General features: G+C 41.8%; 1 protein-coding gene across 1 annotated transcript in view; it reads left to right on the top strand.

Annotated features, from left to right (window-relative positions):
* LOC139477388 (WSCD family member CG9164-like) overlaps positions 1-20,066 on the top strand; it is a 64,411-nt gene extending 44,345 nt beyond the window's left edge. Inside the window, exons 2-3 of the mRNA XM_071259950.1 lie at positions 15,067-15,306; positions 19,732-20,066. Of these exons, the coding sequence (XP_071116051.1) occupies positions 15,067-15,306; positions 19,732-20,066 (575 nt within the window). The remainder of the gene's footprint in view (positions 1-15,066; positions 15,307-19,731) is intronic.

The raw sequence follows: 20,066 nt of genomic DNA, 5'->3' as shown, positions 1-20,066 counted from the left end.
GGGATTGTTCACTAGCCAATATATTAGCAAATATCGCCGTGGGCGCTTATTACGTCGAATACGGTATATATAAATTTCATCATGATACAAGATGGACTGTCTATTTGGAGATAAACGTTTGGTATTTCAGTTTGTACCATCGATAGATTGTACTTCATCATGGTTTCAAAATAAGCGGACGGTCTATTTAGATACACATTTGATACTACAGTTTGTACCAGAGATCAAGTTGATCAGATTTACAAGATATTTGTGACCCTTGAAGATCCGGGGTAGGAATAGGTCTTCAGCAACCCATGCTTTCCGTAAAAGCCGACTATGCTTGTCGTACGAGGCGACTAACGGGATCGGGTGGTCAGGCTTGCTGACTTACATGTTGATGCATGTCATCGTATCCCAATTGCGTTGATCGATGCTCATGATCTCAATCACTGTATTGTCTGGTGACGATTCGATTATTTACAGACCGCCGTCATATAGCTGGGATATTGCTGAGTGCCGCGTTAAACAACAAACAAACAAACAAGTTACTTTGTAAATTCGAGCAAACCTCGTCGAAATAGGATCGAATGTGCAAAGGACTAGTACTTAGGATTCAGCGCAGATATGAAGCCACTGAATATTTCAAATTGAATACCAATAATCAAATTATTCACATCGCTGTCCACTGAATCAATAACGTAATTGTATCGTAAGAACCCATGACAAAGGTCTAACGTTCATAAATGTCAACACTTGTCTGTGAGGATAAGTGACGCATTACATTAATACCAAAGCTAAATATAATTAGCTGCTGAAAGACAACGTTGTTTGACTCGTGACAACGTTATTGCAAAGACATCGCGTCTTTACAAAACGTCAACATAGAAACGCCATTGACAAGATGGCGGCGCACATCGAGGGTATCAAATTGCGTGGCGCTGCTACGGGTAGGGAAGGACACTGATTTTGATTTGGTTAACTGTAGTAGATATTGATGATTAATTGAACAGCCCGATAAGTATTCCGATGCTATTTGTCCGCCAAAACGTTTCCTGGATTGTGACGTTAAGAATGCATGATTTTAGCGTCTAGTAGTTTATTAAAACCTATCGCAGATATTGCGTCTTGATTGTGATGCGTTAATATAATCTGCATCAATATTTTGTATTTTACGCCAAATGGAATCTATTTCGGCAGATAATTGAGATTGATTATTCCCCAGCGTTGTTGTTTTGAATTTATAAGTATTTCCAAGCTATTGAAACTTCACAACGTTCAATTGATTCTGACATTAAATCATAATGACGTACGCTATATAATCGTCAAAGCCAGAGAATAACCAGTCTCGATTTTCTGCCGAAATATATTCAAAAAGGCGAAAAAAGGCGGAAAGGCAGACGTACCATATATGCCATGCATTATTTTAACACATGGTGGTTTATTTAGACACTCGGTAACATTTGTCTAGGGTAATACAAACACAACAACTTACTCTGATTTACCAAGAATCTTACGACCTCAACTTAGGTCAGGTAATCCTGAAGTCCTTGTAGTTCGTATAAATATTTGAATCCAATCTGTGATAACGCTATACCAATAATGAACTTTCATTATTAAAGCCGAACTTATTGACATGTCTGATGCACTTTGACATCGATGTCTTGAGGATGAAAGACCCGCGTATCATCCAAAAATATATGTCCATTGAACCGGCCTGTGATGGAAATTACAGCCAAACGCAATTATAGAGTAATAACTTGGCCCGACCTGCAGAGGAACGAACCCATCGGCGCACACTTGGCGTGTCCTTTGTCTGCTTAGCGACTGGAGGAGTCCTTGAATACTGTGCGAGTTTATTTAAAAAGTAATTACCAACACGGTCTTTCTACTAGGAATATTGATTTTTTTGGCGTGTTTCATGTTTTTCCGACCTTGTTGTACGGTACTGAGTGTATACCGTGAACTCAGCAAAAGAAGACGATGTCATTGTGGCGGGAACTGCAAGCCTGTCAAAATGTTGGCACTTCGCAAGGACGGCCTGCTGTGTTGGTAAATTAGTTTTGAAAAAGAGTATATCAACGGCACTTGAGTTGTGCAATATTGATGAACATAATGCTCTTAAAGAATTTCATGGTTTTTTTGTCTCTTTATATGGCCACAAAAGTTTTGCAAAAGTCTGACAACTAAGTGCCTAACTTTCAAGCAATATGTATTGAGTGAACTCCTTCAAGGGAATCATTGTTATACTACTACTACTACTACTAATAATAATAATAATCATCATCATCATCATCACCATCATAGTCGTTATCACGATCTCCAGGGGGCATGAGTAGCACAAGCACCAAAGACTAACCAAATCCTTTAGCCTTGTTCCAAGGCTGTACTGGGGGTATGGGTGGCCCAGTCGTCTCAGGCGCCGCGATTCGCTGTGCAGAGTTGCGTCCCTTGGGCACGCCAGAAACCGACGATTGTGGGTTCGAATCCCGGTTCGTCCCGATTATGTTTCTAGGTTTGTCAGCACCATACCCATGCTCGTGGGTTTCACCGAAGCGGTAAACGTCTGAGACCTGCATCGCTTCGGGCTTTCCTCCCACATTAAGCTGACACGCCGTGATGTAACTGGAATACTGTTCAAAGCGGCGTTAAAACCAACTCACTCACTCACTCACTCCCAAGGCTGTACTGAAAGATAGTTATGTAGTAATTTTATCCTCCTAATATGATATGAGATATGTGGACAGTACATCTAAGGACTCCAGTGTCCTATGGGGACAACTTATTCTTATTATTTACACAATCTAGAAATTATGATGTAAACTAATAATTATTGCCTTAGAGACTTGTGCAAGTCTACAAATCCGTGTGCAGAGCTGCGACAGTTAGCGCTTCAAGGATCCAATGACCGATGGTTCGACTCCTAGATTATGATGTTTGGTTTGTCAGCACCATATCCATGCTCGTGGGTTTGCAACAATATGCACTTTCCTACCACGTTAAGTTGACGCGCCGTTGATATTACAGAAAAACGCTTGTGCCTTCTGCAATGTACAGACACATTTATTTCTAAGAGCTCCGTTCCAACATTCACTCAGTAGTATCATAGCTGGTGTTGTTGTTGGTTGTTGTTTAACGCCGCACTCAGCAATATTCCAGCTATATGACAGCGGTCTATAAGTAATCGAGTCTGGACCAGAGTGGACCCGATTATTTCCAGACCGCCGTCATATAGCTGGAAAATTGCTGAGTGCGGCGTTAAACAACAAACAAACAAACAAACAAAAACTGGACAAGACAATTCAGTGATTGACATCATGAGCATTGATCCACGTAATTGGGATACGATAACATGCATCAACCAAATCAGCGAGCCTGATCACCCGATCCCGTTAGTTGGCTCTTACGACAAGCAATATAGTGAACTACGTTTATAACGAACACGCTTATAACGAACTGATCGATATAACGAACTTATGTTTTAGACCCGGCCATTTGTTGTATATATGCTGTATATATGCTTAAAACGAACTACGGTTATTACGAACTAAAATCAGCGGTCCCTTTGAGTTCGTTATAACCGTAGTTTACTGTATATATATACAGATGTTTTTTATTGGAATACTGAGGATTCCCTGAAGGCTGAAATATCATTTCAAACAAAACACAAAGTTGAATACTGATATGTACTTAAGGGTTACATCTTAGAAATAATTTTAAAAGCCCTAAATACATAAAAGATGCCAATATTGTAAACACACTTCTTCCAGTGACCAACTCTTCGGTTGAATATATGAAAATGAAAACAGGTCTTCAGAAATGTTGCAAATTCATTTACTGAACGGCTGGTACTTTCGGCTAAGGAAAAGGTTCTGAATGAGCTGAAAGGACTAGCGGAACAGTAAATGATCTGCAAAACTCATGACGACTTCTTTTCATTTATATATATTTCTTAAGTGCTCCTCGGCAGATATCGATTATCACTGATGAGTCACATATCTACACAGTAAACAACGGTTATAACGAACACGCTTATAACAAACTGACGGTTATAACGAACTAACTTTTTTGTTCCCGACTATTTGCTGTAGTTATGCTTTATATATACTTATAACGAACTACGGTTATAACGAACTAAAATTAGTAGTCCCTTTGAGTTCGTTATAACCGTAGTTTACGGTTATAGTATGGCACTTGCCGTGTGATAAAACGACCAATGTGGCAATTAAAGAACCTAGATGAAATATTATTCATCACTCAGCGAGTGCTTCAATATAAACAGACAATCATGTTAGTTTGACCTTCCAGTCTGTGCGATGTACCTTCGATGTTCTTCTTCGTACCGCAGTATTGTCAGATCGATAGGTGAGAGGACGTGTTACGATTTCGTTTCGCCCTTTAACAGAATTGTAGATGAAGCTTGTTGCCACAAACACCTACTTTTCTATGCATATTGTGTGAATGGGGGTGCTACGACTAGGGTGGGACTTGATTAACCCTTTCGCGGACACCTGGTGTCATCACTTATTTTCAGTGATCCGTTCATATAACTTTCATCGCTGTTTTGCCTTTTCGCGTCCAAATGAATCTGTTCCGGGGTTAATATAGACTGGTTATTCTCTGGCATTGACTTTTTATATATATTTTGTTGATGAATCTGACATTTGGCATACCATGAGTCACAGTGTGTGTGTGTGTGTGTGCGTGCGTGCGTGCGTGCGTGCGTGCGTGTGCGTGTGTGAGAAGAAGAGAGTTGGATGTCACGTGGAACAGTATTTCTTCTCATTAGTACATCGATCTTGTCAAACCGATTGGTGAGGCGATTTATTTAATTCATTTGTGTTTGACGTGTTGATATTTAGTATATGTACCTTAAATGTTGTATGTATACTTGTCACGTGTTGTTGTGTCTTAATATTATATTGTCAAGATCTGTGATGTGTATCAAATTCATGAAAAGGTAACAAATTATTCTTATCATTATTATTATTACTATTATTATTATTATTATTGTTGTTGTTGTTGCAGTATATCTTGCAGTATGATTTAAGTTGACTGTATCCTCTTGATACTATAAAGAATCTTTGTTATGCATGTGCTGTGAAATGAGGATGAGGATGAGGATTATGATGATGATGATGATGATGATGATGATGATGATGATGATGTGTTATGTGCGCGTACAGCAACCTTTTGTGCGAAGCCGTGTCTCTTGTCAGGATGTATTCCTTGTATTACCAACACCATATCCGTGGACTTCCTCATTGATAAGATCTGTGTAAAATTTCGGGGTAAGACATTTAGGCAAGAAGTAAGCATGGGCACCAATTGTGCTCCCCTTCTTTAGTTTTACCTGAGCTTCAGGTATATCGATGATCTTATATCGTTAAAACATCATCCAATGGCCAATTCCCTTCTACTGATTTACCCACCTGAACAAGAAATAAAGGAGACAAGTAAAACCGCCTTATCTGTTTCATATCTAGATCTATGCATAAGGATTCAGAGTGAAAAACAAAACCCTCCTCAAGACTGTATGACAAGTGGGATGACTTCAACTTTCCACTTGACAAATTCCTGTCGTGCAATATTCCAGCAGCTCCAGCCTTTGGTGTTTAAAAGCTTTTGCGGTACATTTGAACATGCTCTTACTACAAAGATTGCAAAGAGCGTGGTACGACTCAAAATTGGTTAAAACATTCAAGGAAGTAATGCTTCCACATGTTGTATGGAAGACATACGGAGGACATTTCTCAATGTGAGACCCGTGAAGATTCCGGGGTAGAAAAGGTCTTCAGCAACCCATGCTTGCCGTAAAAGGTGACTATGCTTGTCGTAAAAGGCGACTAACGGGATCGGGTGGTCAGGCTCGCTGACTTGGTTGATACATGTCATCGATCCCAATTGCGTGGATCGATGCTCATGATATCAATCACTGGATTGTCTGGTCCAGACTCGATTATTTACAGACCGCCGTCATATAGCCGGCATATTGCTAAGTGCGGCGTAAAACAACAAACCAACCAAATCCAAATATGAAGCATCAGTGACAGAAATTATATCAAAAATGAATTCCCTATTTTGACTTGACCTATGTTGGTTTTGTTAGGTGAACAATTGACTTGCTTTTGCATGTGTTTGTGACGGGTGCCATCGGTGGGGCACCTTTCGTGAACAGCTAATATCATCCCTGTTTGATAGTGATTCATAAACACGTGCTCGTGATATAGTCGGAGTCGTACAATTAACTCATGATGTTAACTGACCATGAGATGTAGTCATGAATATGGAAAGGGTTTTGTCTCTTTGATATAGGACCTCTCCGTGGTCTAGTGGTAGAGCGGCCGCCCGGAGAGCGGAAGGTCCGGGGTTCGATCCCCGGCCGCGTCATACCAAAATACGTTAAAAGATGGTACTTGTTGTTACCCTGTCTGACGCTCGGCATTTAGGGGCTAAAACAAGGACTGGTCGGCTCGGAGTATACTTACCCCTTGTCTAAGTGGGGTATTCATGTTAAACTGCGGCATGGTATCTCAGTGAGCTAGCAGTATAAATCGGCATCAGTCCGGACTAGTACAAGCAGCAACACAAACAGACACACGTACATGCACGTCGCTATATAAGTGCAATATTCTTGGACGCGACGTTAAACCCCATTTCACCTCACCTTTAATTTAAAGATGTAACAGCGGTGATAAGATGTTATATATTTATTTAGATATATATATTTCACCTAATTGTTAAATAGTGTCGGCAAAACACAGTTTAAATTCTTTTTCTAACTTCATGTTCTATTGGTCGATGGTTAAACCAGCGTAAACAAATATAAGGCCTTATGATTTCTACCCATGCTCTTAATACGTTAGGGGCGGTCGGGTAGCCTAATGGCTAAAGCGTCCGCTCGTCACGTCGAAGACCCGGGTCCGATTCCCTACATGGGTACAATGTGTGAAGCCCATTTCTGGTGTCCCCCGCCGTGATATTGCTGGAATATTGCTAAAAGCGGCGTAAAACCATACTCACTTACTCACTCTTAATACATTGCCTTTACATAAGATGACATAACGTCCCTGGCTGCATCAGTTTGTCGTTGGTCCCTGATATTGGCACTAACTGTTTCCTTTGACTTATGCTACACCAGCCTAAAGGCTTACACCATCCCTGCTCCTGCATAGTGCAAGGCGCCGTGACCTGACCTCTGATGGCTTGTTCGCCACCGTATGAAGCGGCGTCTGGAGGGGGCTAGTTGGTATGCAGGTAGTGTTGTAACGAAATTGGATGCAATAGCCTTCAAACGGCGCATCTGATTAAAACGTACAAGACTGTGCACGTATGTCTAGACTAATCGCCGGCACATCTACTTCGACGCTCACTGCAACGTCTGTGGGCAACATCTTCAACGGTACCGTCGCCTACATCCTCGTCTCCTCGGCTACATCTATATCCCGGAGCTGAGCATGTGTTTTGCCAAATAATTGACGTCCTTTTACAATGATTGCTGAATTAAGATCAATTTTGGTTCCGCGGAGTGGAATGGCACCGCTGGTGATGATAATTGCACTGTCGAATGCTGTATGTCTCTAGAATTCTAAATATGTCCCCCACTCCCTGGGCGACTCGGCCAGTGATATTAGGAGGTCTTCTAGAACGTTCCCCCACGTTTCTGAACATGTGTCTAAATCAAGATTCATCTACGTCCGGTTTCAGGAAAATATATGCCCTCGTTGGAAATGTTAGGCTTCGTTATTGGGAATTGAGCAGTTATGCTGGTCGTTTGGTATATGTTGTATCTGAGCGTTTTATCATATAGATTGACCAACTTTCTTCCTTGGCATTGCTGACATAGTGTTGAATGGTACCCCACGGTGTAGATCAATACTGACTTAGAGTGGAATCGTACTTCCACCGTGTAGATCAATACTGACATAGTGTGACATCGTACTTTCATGGTGTAGATCAATACTGACATAGTGTGACATCGTATCCCCACCGTGTAGATCTATACTGACACAGTGTGACATCGTATTCCCATGGTGTAGATCAATACAGACATAGTGTGACATTGTACTTCCATGGTGTAGATCAATACTGACAGTGTGACATCGTATTTCCATGGTGTAGATCAATACTGACATAGTGTGACATCGTACTTCCACGGTGGAGATTAATTCTGACATAGTGTGACATCGTATTTCCACCGTGGAGATCAATACTGACATAGTGTGACATCGTACTTCCATGGTGTAGATCAATACTGATATGGTGTAACATCGTACTTCCACTTTGTAGATCAATACTGAAATAGTGTGACATCGTACTTCCACCGTGGAGATCAATACTGACATAGTGTGACATCGTACTTCCATGGTGTAGATCAATACTGACATGGTGTGACATCGTACTTCCACGGTGTAGATCAATACTGACATAGTGTGACATCGTACTTCCACGGTGTAGATCAATACTGACATAGTGTGACATCGTACTTCCACGGTCTAGATCAATACTGACATAGTGTGACAACGTATTTCCACGGTCTAGATCAATACTGACACAGTGTGACATCGCACTTCCACGGTGGAGATCAATACTGACATAGTGTTAACATCTTGTCAGGCGATTTCTGAAATACGATACAGTTAATTAATATATAATCGATGCTGTATCATAATTTATTTTATAAATAAGATATATATGTGTTTTATGTTAGCATTAATTGTGTTTTTCCTTTAATTTATATACAGTTACCCTGTGTAGATCCGGGTTGGAATTGGTCTTTAGCAACCCATGCTTGTTAGAGGCGACTAACGGGGTCGGGTGGTTAGGTTCTTATCCTAATTGCACAGATCGATGTTCATGACGTCAGTCACTAGATTGTTCGGTCCAGACTGGATTTTAGATAGCCGTCATAGATGGACTATTACTAACAAACAAACAAGCAAAAACAAAATAATAATAATTTCCCTTTTAATGTAAACTCAGACGACTAACATAAATCGCAGACACCATAACTACAATAAACTACATTCGTCCGTGTAAGCACTATGTTACAACTACATTATTCATTCCGTCCATCCTACGGCTTCAAACACGAGGCGCCAATATGGATTTCCCAGTTGTAGGGTCTAACAATTTAAGCTTCGTCTTTTAACCAAAAGATTTTGATAAAGTATGCTCTCAATACAGACTGCTCCTCGACAAGACTCCTGTGTAGTAATGCGGGTGGTTAATTAAATCTCAGTTTTATGGGGAAGGAAATATGCTATGGAAGCTCCGTGTTTGGCGATGAGCAAACTGACATACGTACGAGTATCCCTTTGACTGAAACCTTCACACGTTGTAGGCTGTCGTTGAAGAAATGAGGGAATTATGGCAGAAGTAACGATTGTCTTTCATTCCCATGGGTGATCGATGATTAATATATCGGAAATTAAACTCTATAGTAATTTATCTTAATTAGTACGGGAAATGATTAATTTTGATTACTTTCGCTTCATTTGAGTAGATTTGATCGATGATGGCGGCAGAGCGTTAACGAGTATGCCCAAGGAAGGAATCAATAAGATTTAGACGGAACGTTCCTCCGGAGACAAGAGAGTTAGGAGAACATTCGTGGTTTTCTCTTTTAAAGATTTTTAAAAGAAACGTGTAAAAAACGCAGAATGTCACATTTCAAATTTGGAATAATTGGGTTTTCTTACTCGGCAAAGCAAACCTCTGGCACCCTCAAGGTTGGTCTTGGTGATGAAATAAAAAACAGTTTGTAAATAATTAAATTTAGCTTGAAATGTTTGGAATGAGAAGTATTGCAAAACTCATATTAATGTATTATATAGGACAGGGTGGAAGGCGGTAGGATTAAGGGGGTGGGTGGGGGAAGGGGGCGGGCCTCATGAAAAAATGACACCACGACAGAGGGGGGACACCAAAATGTATCACAACTATATTGGGGGTGGGGGGTTCTGACAGTTCTATTATTTCAAATTAAAAAGTTATAAATTTAATCATTGTTTAGCGCCATTAAAATTTGGTACATTAAATGGGGAGGGCAAGCAAAAGACTCCACACACACACGCACGCACGCACGCACGCACGTACGCCATTTCATAAAGCTGTTCGTAGAAAAACCTGAGACAGATAATAGGTGGGATTCTTTGTCAGATTTCAAGATATCGGATTGTCTGGCGTGTACATCGTGTTTTTATTCTTGCTTCCAAGCACATAAATGTAGACTTTGGATTCGGTAAATGTAGAACTGTCGGCGTAGATCTTAGAAACAGTACCCAAAGGGAAACCGTTTCTGGAAGTTAAATTGGATTGGACTGAATGTTCTAAATCCTGTCTGCTCTTGTCTATTTTCCGATCCACGCGGGGGCTTGTGGTAGCAACAATGCATTAGAGCGGTTTTTTTCAATGTGGGGAACCTTTAACATTTGCAGCATATGTATAAAGATGAAACAATAACTGTCTGTGTTTTGGCTATTGTGTGGTGTGGATCAGGTATGCGTGCCAGAGAGACAATAATAATAATAAAAATAATAATAATAAAAAAACATAATGATGATGATGATAATGATAATAATGATGATGATGATGATTATGATGATGATGATGATTTGTACAGCGCACCTTTCACTTAATTATTTCTCAAATGCGCTGAGACCAAGGTATATCTTATTGTTACCCACGTTACTCGATCATTGTGCATTTGATTGTCATTCTCAGCTCCCCGGGATGTATACAACCCAAGCAGCCTTTGAGGCGCCGGAACACATTCACAATACAACTCCTACCGGGTACCCATTCACTTCTGGGTGAAACGGGGCATATTTTGACCAAAACCACTTGCCTAATGAGTTATCATGTGTGTAATTACTCATTATATTGTAACCACCCCTTATGTTGTAATCATCCCACAATCTTGATGTCCCGGATATCCATTCATAAACCAACCTTAATTTTAGACATTGTGTTAGTATATGTCTTATTTTACCTTATCCAGATCATGATGTTATCATTTGCTTTTATGTCTAGTGTCTCGTAGGCCATACCTGGTCGGATGTTATATTGTACTGTTCGTGTACGTGTGTACAACAAGTGTATATAACATGTGACACTATAATAAACATTATTCTCTCTCTCTTTCTCTCTCTCTCTCTCTCTCTCAAATGATGAATAATGAACTATTTCGTTTTTCGTCTTTCACACCTCTGAATGATGAATAATGAATTATTTCGTGTTTCGTCGTTCACACCTCTGAATGATGAATAATGAGCTATTTCGTGTTTCAAATAGCCCTGCTGAATGTCCAAATCCTTTGTTTCCGTCCTTCCTGCACCCACCTTACACGAACATTGAGACAACACATTGTGTCATTTCGCAGCAACGCCAGACATTATCAGAGTCATCTCCTTCAGCATGGAACTCCTGGTAAGCGACAAATGTCGAAAATTGAATAACGCACTTCAACTACTACCGTGTTGTCGTTACTCGTCCTTCAAATGTCCTGACATTGACATTCCAACAGGGATTTATAGTATCATATTGCAACGCAATACTCGCCACATCAATTTTGGTAAACACGGTATCATATCCATTAAACATTATCCTTACAATCTCTGGTTCCAATACTGTTCATGCACAGTAGAATATCTGAATCTCAAGCATGACCAAACGAGGGTACTGCGGCTGCTTAAGTACCCCCCCCCCCCCCCCCCCCCCCCTCGCTTAATCGAACGAAAGTTGTGGACAAAAGACTTTCATCGGCAAGGTTTATTTGAAAAATGGAAAAAAAATCTTTGGCATGGAATCTCACTGTCTGTTACTACGCCTTGGAGTACGGAGGATGGACGTGTCTGTCTACAATCAATGGCACTCGGGCTTAGATCACAATAAAGACGACATGAGAAGCACATAATCTTGCCAAATCTATGAATAAATATCATTCCAGTGATCTCCTCCCTCAATATAAAGATAGGGGAGTCCGAAGCTGTACGTAAAAGTGTTCCGCTGTCTTGGTCTTCCTTCTATCTCATATCATAGAAATCGCGCATAGAATCGATGGATCTGATGACACTGGTTTCCGTTATGCTCGCATGAGGTTTCTTGCCAATGTATCTAAGACGCCCGCTGATCATGTCTCTGAACCAAGTCACGAAATAAACGGCTTTGCAATTAACCTCAATGAGCATGCTGGAGAATGGGAGTGACTTGTGGTTGGATTTATATCACGTTTGCCTTGACCCTCGATGTTAAGGACGGTAGCCGAGGATATGTCAGTGTGTACCGCCACTATAGCTATTTACTAGCATCACCGTGACCCTGTTTGGCTAATGTCAGCGTGTCCTAACAACTCAAACCATTAGCGTGCCCGGAAGAAAGTGAGTGAGTGAGTGAGTTTGGTTTAACGCCGCTTTTAACAGTATTTCAGTTATATCACGGCGTGTCAGCTTAATGTGGGAGGAAAGCCCGAAGTGATGCAGGTCTAAGACGTTTACCACTTCGGTGAAACCCACGAGCACGGGTATGGTGCTGACAAACTTAGAAACATAATCGGGGCGAACCGGGATTCGAACCCACAATCATAGGTTTCTGGCGTCCCCAAGGGACGCAACTCTGCACAGCGAATCGCTGCGCCTTAGACGACTGGGCCAACCCCGAAAGAAAGGTTTAGCATCTTTGGGCGTGCCTAGATTTATAACTTACTGATAAACCAAAAGCAAAATTTTGCTGGTTTTATAACCTGGTGTAGCCGTGTACAAGTGCAGATGTAGGTGTTAGTGCACATAAGCACTGCCGCTCAGACATTTATATCATAACCCTTTCAGAACAGCATGTAAGTATTTTTTCTCTATCATCATCCCAAACTGGCTTCCACCTGATATCCCTTATATTAATCGACCGCCTCCGTGGTCTAGTGGTAGAGCGTCCGCCCGGAGAGCGGAAGGTCCGGGGCTCGATCCCCGGCCGCGTCATACCAAAAGACGTTAAAAGATGGTACTTGTTGTTACCCTGTCTGGCGCTCGGCATTAAGGGGCTAAAACAAGGACTGGTCGGCTCGGAGTCAGTATACTGTGTCTGAGTGGGGTATTCATGTTAAACTGCGGCATGGTATCTCAGTGAGCTTGCACTATAAATCGGCATCAGTCCGAACTAGTACAAACACACACACGTACATGCACGTCGCTATATAAGTGCAGTAATCTTGGACGCGACGTTAAACCCAATTTCACCTCACCTAACCTTATATTAATCGAAATAGTGTCACATGTCTTTGCAGACCATTGTGACATAATTTTCTTTATCATCCCAAGCTAGCGATGTCTCCTGGGAGATATCCCTAATTGAAATTGCATCACAATTCTTTGCAGACTATTGTAACATCATTGGTAGCCATGACGTCACTATCAAATGACATCTCTAATCGCTCTACCACTGGAGCTGTTTAACTGTACTTTTAACATTCAAGATACTGGGCCCTGTTCCACAAAGCTATCATAGTGCTACGACAGTCGTAAGTCTATGTTAAAGTAACGACCGTCTCAGAGCTACGACCGCTTTGTGGAACGGGGCCATGGTTATTACTGTTTACACACTGAAAAAAGCTGGAGTGAGTGAGTAAGTTGGGTTTAACGCCTCTTTTAACATTATTCCAGTTATATCACGGCGTGTCAGCTTAATGTGGGAGGAAAGCCCGAAGTGATGCAGGTCTAATACGTTTAAGACTTCGGTGAAACCCACGAGCACGGGTATGGTGCTGACAAACCTAGAAAAATAATCGGGGCGAACCGTGATCATAGGTTTCTGGCGTGCCCAAGGGACGCAACTCTGCACAGCGAATCGTGGCGCCTAAGACGACTGGGCCACCCAAATAGAATCTCACCCTTATGTCTTTTGATATTTGACGTCAAATATATCAACACTCGTCAATAAATGTTTTGAACATTTATGGACTCGTCTTGATATAAAAAGATACGAGGGTGAGATTCTCTATTGTTCATTTATTTAAATATGCTTCCGCAGTTTCATTTCTATTTTTGTTTCAGCAATTAGATATATTAGAGTTTTGAAAGAAATTCCTAGAACTTAAAGGGAGGCCACACTGTCCTGTTGAGTCATTTGGATAAGGGGCACGGGCGTCCCAGATGTCTTATGGGCCGTAATTTGCTGTACAGGGTTGCGTCCCTTTGCCTTGACAGGATCTTATGACCGTGGGTTCGAATTCCAGATTCGCCGTTTGATTCTTGGTCATTTACTCACTCACGCACTCACTCACTGCAAAACAGTAACTATGTCATGACTAGAAAATACATATCGAATGCAGGCTACAGTTTATTTTCATTTTTTAGGGGCATTTAGAAGTACTTAGTAAGGATAAGATATATGGATAAACAACTTCTTTAAAACTTGCTTGATAACGGTGTTAGAAGTTGTTCATCAATAATTCTTATCCTTACTTATGTAGTTTAATTGTTTTGCCAGAAATTGGCTTCAGCAAAATATCACCCCTGTAGTCGTAAAGAGTTAATCATGCAAACGTAGAAAATATGATATCAGTATTAATATAACACAACGTAACGTAATGGGAGTCTTTACAGGCAATTAGGATGTAAACATGTTTGTTTGTATATGACAGCGGTCTGTAAATAATCGAGTCCGGACCAGACAATCCAATGATTGACATCATGAGCATCAATCCACGCAATTGGGATACGATGACATGCATCAACCAAGTCAGCGAGTCTGATCTGACCACCCGATCCCGTTAGTCGTCTCTTAGGACAAGCATAGTCACCTTTTTACGGCAAGCATGGGTTGCTGAAGACCTATTCTACCCCGGATCTTCACGGGATGTAAATATGACAAGGTGTATTTGTATCGATAACTTCATCGGAAGAATGTAACATCACACGCAGAAGCCAGTTATAATTATATACATATAAGTGCAGCCAGTAGTGACAAGATTGTCGTTATACAATTAAGGTTTTACGTATAGTAAGGTTTTGCGTATGTTACGTCTTAAAAATAAATATATATATACATATTATTGTATTGAACGTTATAGCCGTGTTGACCTTCACCTTGCAGGTATCGCAACTGGCAGCGTGTACAATGACGTCATACTGAAGCAGCACGGCTTCCCCGGGGAGGGGGTGAGAGACGGCAGGGTGGTGATGGTGAAGACCCACGAGTGGGGGAGCGAACATCGCCACGCGTTCTCTCGTGCAGTACTCCTCATTCGTGACCCCTTCGACTCCCTCATGGCGGAGTTCAACCGGCGTAATGGAGGTCACAGGGGTCATGCGCTTCCACATGATTTTACCAAAGGTACGTAAAGGGCGGGTATGGAGTTTAGCTGATTCAACAATATTCCACCAACATCCGGTGGGTTTACCCGTGTCGAAATTCGAACCTGAGTGAGTGAGTATGGTTTTACGCCGCTTTTAGCAATATTCCAGCAATATCACGGCGGGGACACCAGAAATGGGCTTCACACGTTGGACCCATGTCGGGAATCGAACCCGGGTCTTCATTGTGACGAGCGAACGCTTTAACCACTTAGCTACCCGACCGCCCCTCGAACCTGAGGATTTGGTGTCATTATAATCACGTGGCTGCCAATCGGTCAAGTCTTATGTGTTTAGGACCGACTATTTAATATTTTAAGTTGGGGTGACACATTTTTTAGACATATGACACATTGACAGCATGCCTAGTGAACAACTTTTTTACTTCCAAAATGAATGTATGAATGAATGAATGAAATCGGCCACCGCCTGTCTACTCGTTTAGGCAGTAGCCCACTCAGGTTATCACTATCCTCATTTCAATAGAAATCTTGTACAATCACTCGAGACCCCACGAAATTAAATTTGAAGTGACGGACCGGTTTCCCAGTTTATCTCTAATGAGGTGCTTATGGAGGTCTGTGCACATCTTACCACCTCTGTAGAGGATAGAGCGTCTACACAGAGAGCGGAAGGTCAAAAAGAAGTTGAAAAATGGTACCTGTTACCCAGTCATAAAGGGTATAAAACATCTCGCTATTTATTGCAATAATGTCGAACCCGACGTTAAACCCCATTTCACCTCACCTCCCCACCCTGAACACATGACAACGTCAACACACTGACAGGGCCTGATATTCCCTTTTCTAGTCTCAGCGTTATCGTGGAGTAGACTACTGGGCTATTCCTGACCATATCCATAGCCGTTGATTCCGCCATGTTTTTGGTAGACACATGCCACGTCAGACTGTTTTGCGTCAAATTTTCTGGCAGTAACAAAGTAGGGTGTCGCCCTATAACGTAATGACGAAGACGCTAATGGTATTTTCGACAGGTAAAGAGATGGTAATTAAGGATTTGGAAGATTTTGTTAGTGAGGAATATCCTTGTATTCGCGATGTAGTTCTTCCGCTGATTTAAATCCCGTCACGGGTACACATAGTGATTGACGTGTGTGAAGACCCCGTCCTTGTGGTATTTAACTTTGGTTAAATTCAAATCCATAAAGATTTGGGGGGTTTTCTATTCGGTTTGAGCAAAATCAATTATTAATATTCATAACAAATATTTTGATTTTCCCTATTCATGGGAATTATTGGGATTTTTAATTTTTAATTAAAAATAATTACAATGAAATAATTACCAAAATCACTATCACCATAGCAACAACAGAACGTTCGATGTTGACGCCTCACAACCGAGTAAGTACGAGGTGTTAAAGAGTGCGCATGTTTTTTTCTAAATAAAACAATAGGTTTACAATATCGATAAATACTATGTGTGTGTCTGTTTATCTTCTAATCATTTCCTTTGATATTCGTTAATTTGACGAAGATATAGGGGATATCACGCGAATGTGCCTTGAGATGGTAAATACAGTGTTTAGTCCCAATGCAGGATATTTACCATCCCAAAATACTCATGCGTGATAACATATTTATCATGTATTATAGTTCGTCAAAAATCTGTTCTCATCTCTCACACACAATACCCAAACATTGCAAATTGTCCTCGAATGTACGCATACATGTATATTACGAGAGAAGGTCAGTGGTTTGACAGTCGGACCGTGACAACAGTCAATATAGTTCCAACTCAAACCTGTTTGTTTAACAGTGGCGTAACTGCGGTCCGCCCGCTCAAGTACGGAACTGCCCTTTATCAAAGGGAAGCTACTCTAACCCTATAGTCTATGAGATATATGACGTAACGTTTGTTTATAGTCTGCCTGTCCTTTCATTACGTCATTGTGTCGGATGTACCCACAGCGACAGAATGAAACAAGGTAATAATTCGGAAATATTTCGGCCAAATCCAACTCCTTTTCTTTCTCTTCGGTTCGTTTGGGGGGTAAATATCTTGTATTAGGAAATACATAGTGTGTACTCCTAATTCAGGATATTTACTATCCTCATACACTTAAGTGTGATAACCTTTTTTTGGTATAGTGTCATTCTTAAATTCTGTCGTCGGAATACTGCCACCACCTCTGCTATGCTAACCAGCACCACCACTGCAGGTGCTACTCGCGGTACTTAAATTTTCAACGACTAAACTAAAAACATATATTTTGTCGCGTGTTTCATGCACACTGTGCCTTTTGTTTCTGTTTTAAAATAGGTTACCTTTCTTTTCATGTTTAACGAGATACAGGTAGCCATGGTAATGACCCCGATGCCGTTGTACAAAGCGATCTTAGCGCTAAGGTGATCGTTACTCCCATACTTTAACATAGGCTTACGATCATCGTTGCGCTAAGACTGTTTTGTACAAGGGCACCCAGCTCTAGAAATACTTCTATGTTTTGCATTGGTGCTACTGTTACTACTACTTCTACTGCTGCTGCTACTGCTACTACCACTCATACTACTGTTACTGGTGTCATATTTATTCTACTACTACATCTACTACTACGACAGTGGACTACTAATTCTAGTGGTGTTCGATTGCTACTAATGCTGTACTATATTTATGCTGCAGCTGCTGCTGCTACTACTACTACCACTACCACAAACACAACCATTACTACTGCCGCTACCACTACCACTACCACAACCACAGTCATTACTACTGCCGCTACCACTACCACTACCACAACCACAACCACAGCCATTACTACTGCCGCTACCACTACCACTACCACAACCATTACTACTGCCGCTACCACTACCACAACCACAGCCATTACTACTGCCGCTACCACTACCACTACCACAACCACAGTCATTACTACTGCCGCTACCACTACCACTACCACAACCACAACCACAGCCATTACTACTGCCGCTACCACTACCACTACCACAACCATTACTACTGCCGCTACCACTACCACAACCACAACCACAGCCATTACTACTGCCGCTACCACTACCACAACCACAACCACAGCCATTACTACTGCCGCTACCACTACCACTACCACAACCACAACCATTACTACTGCCGCTACCACTACCACAACCACTACCATTACTACTGCCGCTACCACTACCACAGCCACAACCATTACTACTGCCGCTACCACTACCACTACCACAACCACAACCATTACTACTGCTGCTACCACTACCACAACCACAACCATTACTACTGCCGCTACCACTACCACACTACCACAACTATTACTACTGCCGCTACCACTACCACAACCACAACCATTACTACTGCCGCTACCACTACCACAACCACAACCACAACCATTACTACTGCCGTTACCACTACCACTACCACAACCATTACTACTGCCGCTACCACTACCACAACCACAACCACAACCATTACTACTGCCGTTACCACTACCACAACCACAACCATTACTACTGCCGCTACCACTACCACAACCACAACCATTACTACTGCCGCTACCACTACCACTACCACAACCACAGCCATTACTACTGCCGCTACCACTACCACAACCACAACCATTACTACTGCCGCTACCACTACCACTACCACAACCACAACCATTACTACTGCCGCTACCACTACCACTACCACAACCACAGCCATTACTACTGCCGCTACCACTACCACTACCACAACCATTACTACTGCCGCTACCACTACCACTACCACAACCACAACCATTACTACTGCCGCTACCACTACCACAATCACAACTATTACTACTGCCGCTACCACTACCACTACCACTACCACAACCATTACTACTGCCGCTACCACTACCACTACCACAATCACAACTATTACTAATGCCGCTACCACTACCACTACCACAACCACAACCATTACTACTGCCGCTACCACTACCACTACTACTTCTGCTACTACTACTTCTTTTGCAGTGACTATATTTATGCTGCTGCAGCTGCTACTACTACTACAACTACCACAATCACAACTATTACTACTGCCGCTACCACTACTACTACTCCTACTACTGCCGCTACTACTTCTAGTGGTGTTGTTACTGTAACTGGTACGATTACTACTACTGCTACTATTGCGACTACAACTTCTACTACCGCTACTACTACTACTGCTGCTACCGCTACTACTACTACTTCTACTGCTGCTACTGCTACTGTGTCTTCTACTTCTAGTGGTGCCGGTATCGCTTCAACTACTACTTCTACTGTGTCTTCTACTTCTAGTGGTGCCGGTATCGCTTCAACTACTACTTCTACTGTGTCTTCTACTTCTAGTGGTGCCGGTATCGCTTCAACTACTACTTCTACTGCTACATGCACACATGATAATTCTCCATATTGATTTACAGGCTGGCAAACATACGTCTCTCTTCAAGCACGTGGCTGGGTGGACATGAACACCGATTGGCTGAAATTCGACGGACCTCTCCTCATTATGCAATACCGAGACCTCCAAACCAACATGCTCAACGAAACCAAGAGGCTGTTTAACTTCCTGGGCATGCGCGTCAGTGACCCGGAGCTCGTGTGTATGATCGCCAACGCGCACGGCAACTTCAAGCGACCCAAGGTTCAAGTGTCACCACAAGTACCCTACACGTCTTTCATGCGATCGACAATTAGGAATTATATACAGAATGTAACTGACGAAATACAAAACTACTATAAACTACGAAAAAGTTAA

The sequence above is a fragment of the Haliotis cracherodii genome, unplaced genomic scaffold (assembly GCF_022045235.1).
Source record: "Haliotis cracherodii isolate W230 unplaced genomic scaffold, xgHalCrac1.p SCAF_33, whole genome shotgun sequence".
In the NCBI taxonomy this organism is placed as follows: domain Eukaryota; kingdom Metazoa; phylum Mollusca; class Gastropoda; order Lepetellida; family Haliotidae; genus Haliotis; species Haliotis cracherodii.
Note: the sequence above shows the minus strand (reverse complement) of the source record. Positions and strands in the feature narration are given on the sequence as shown.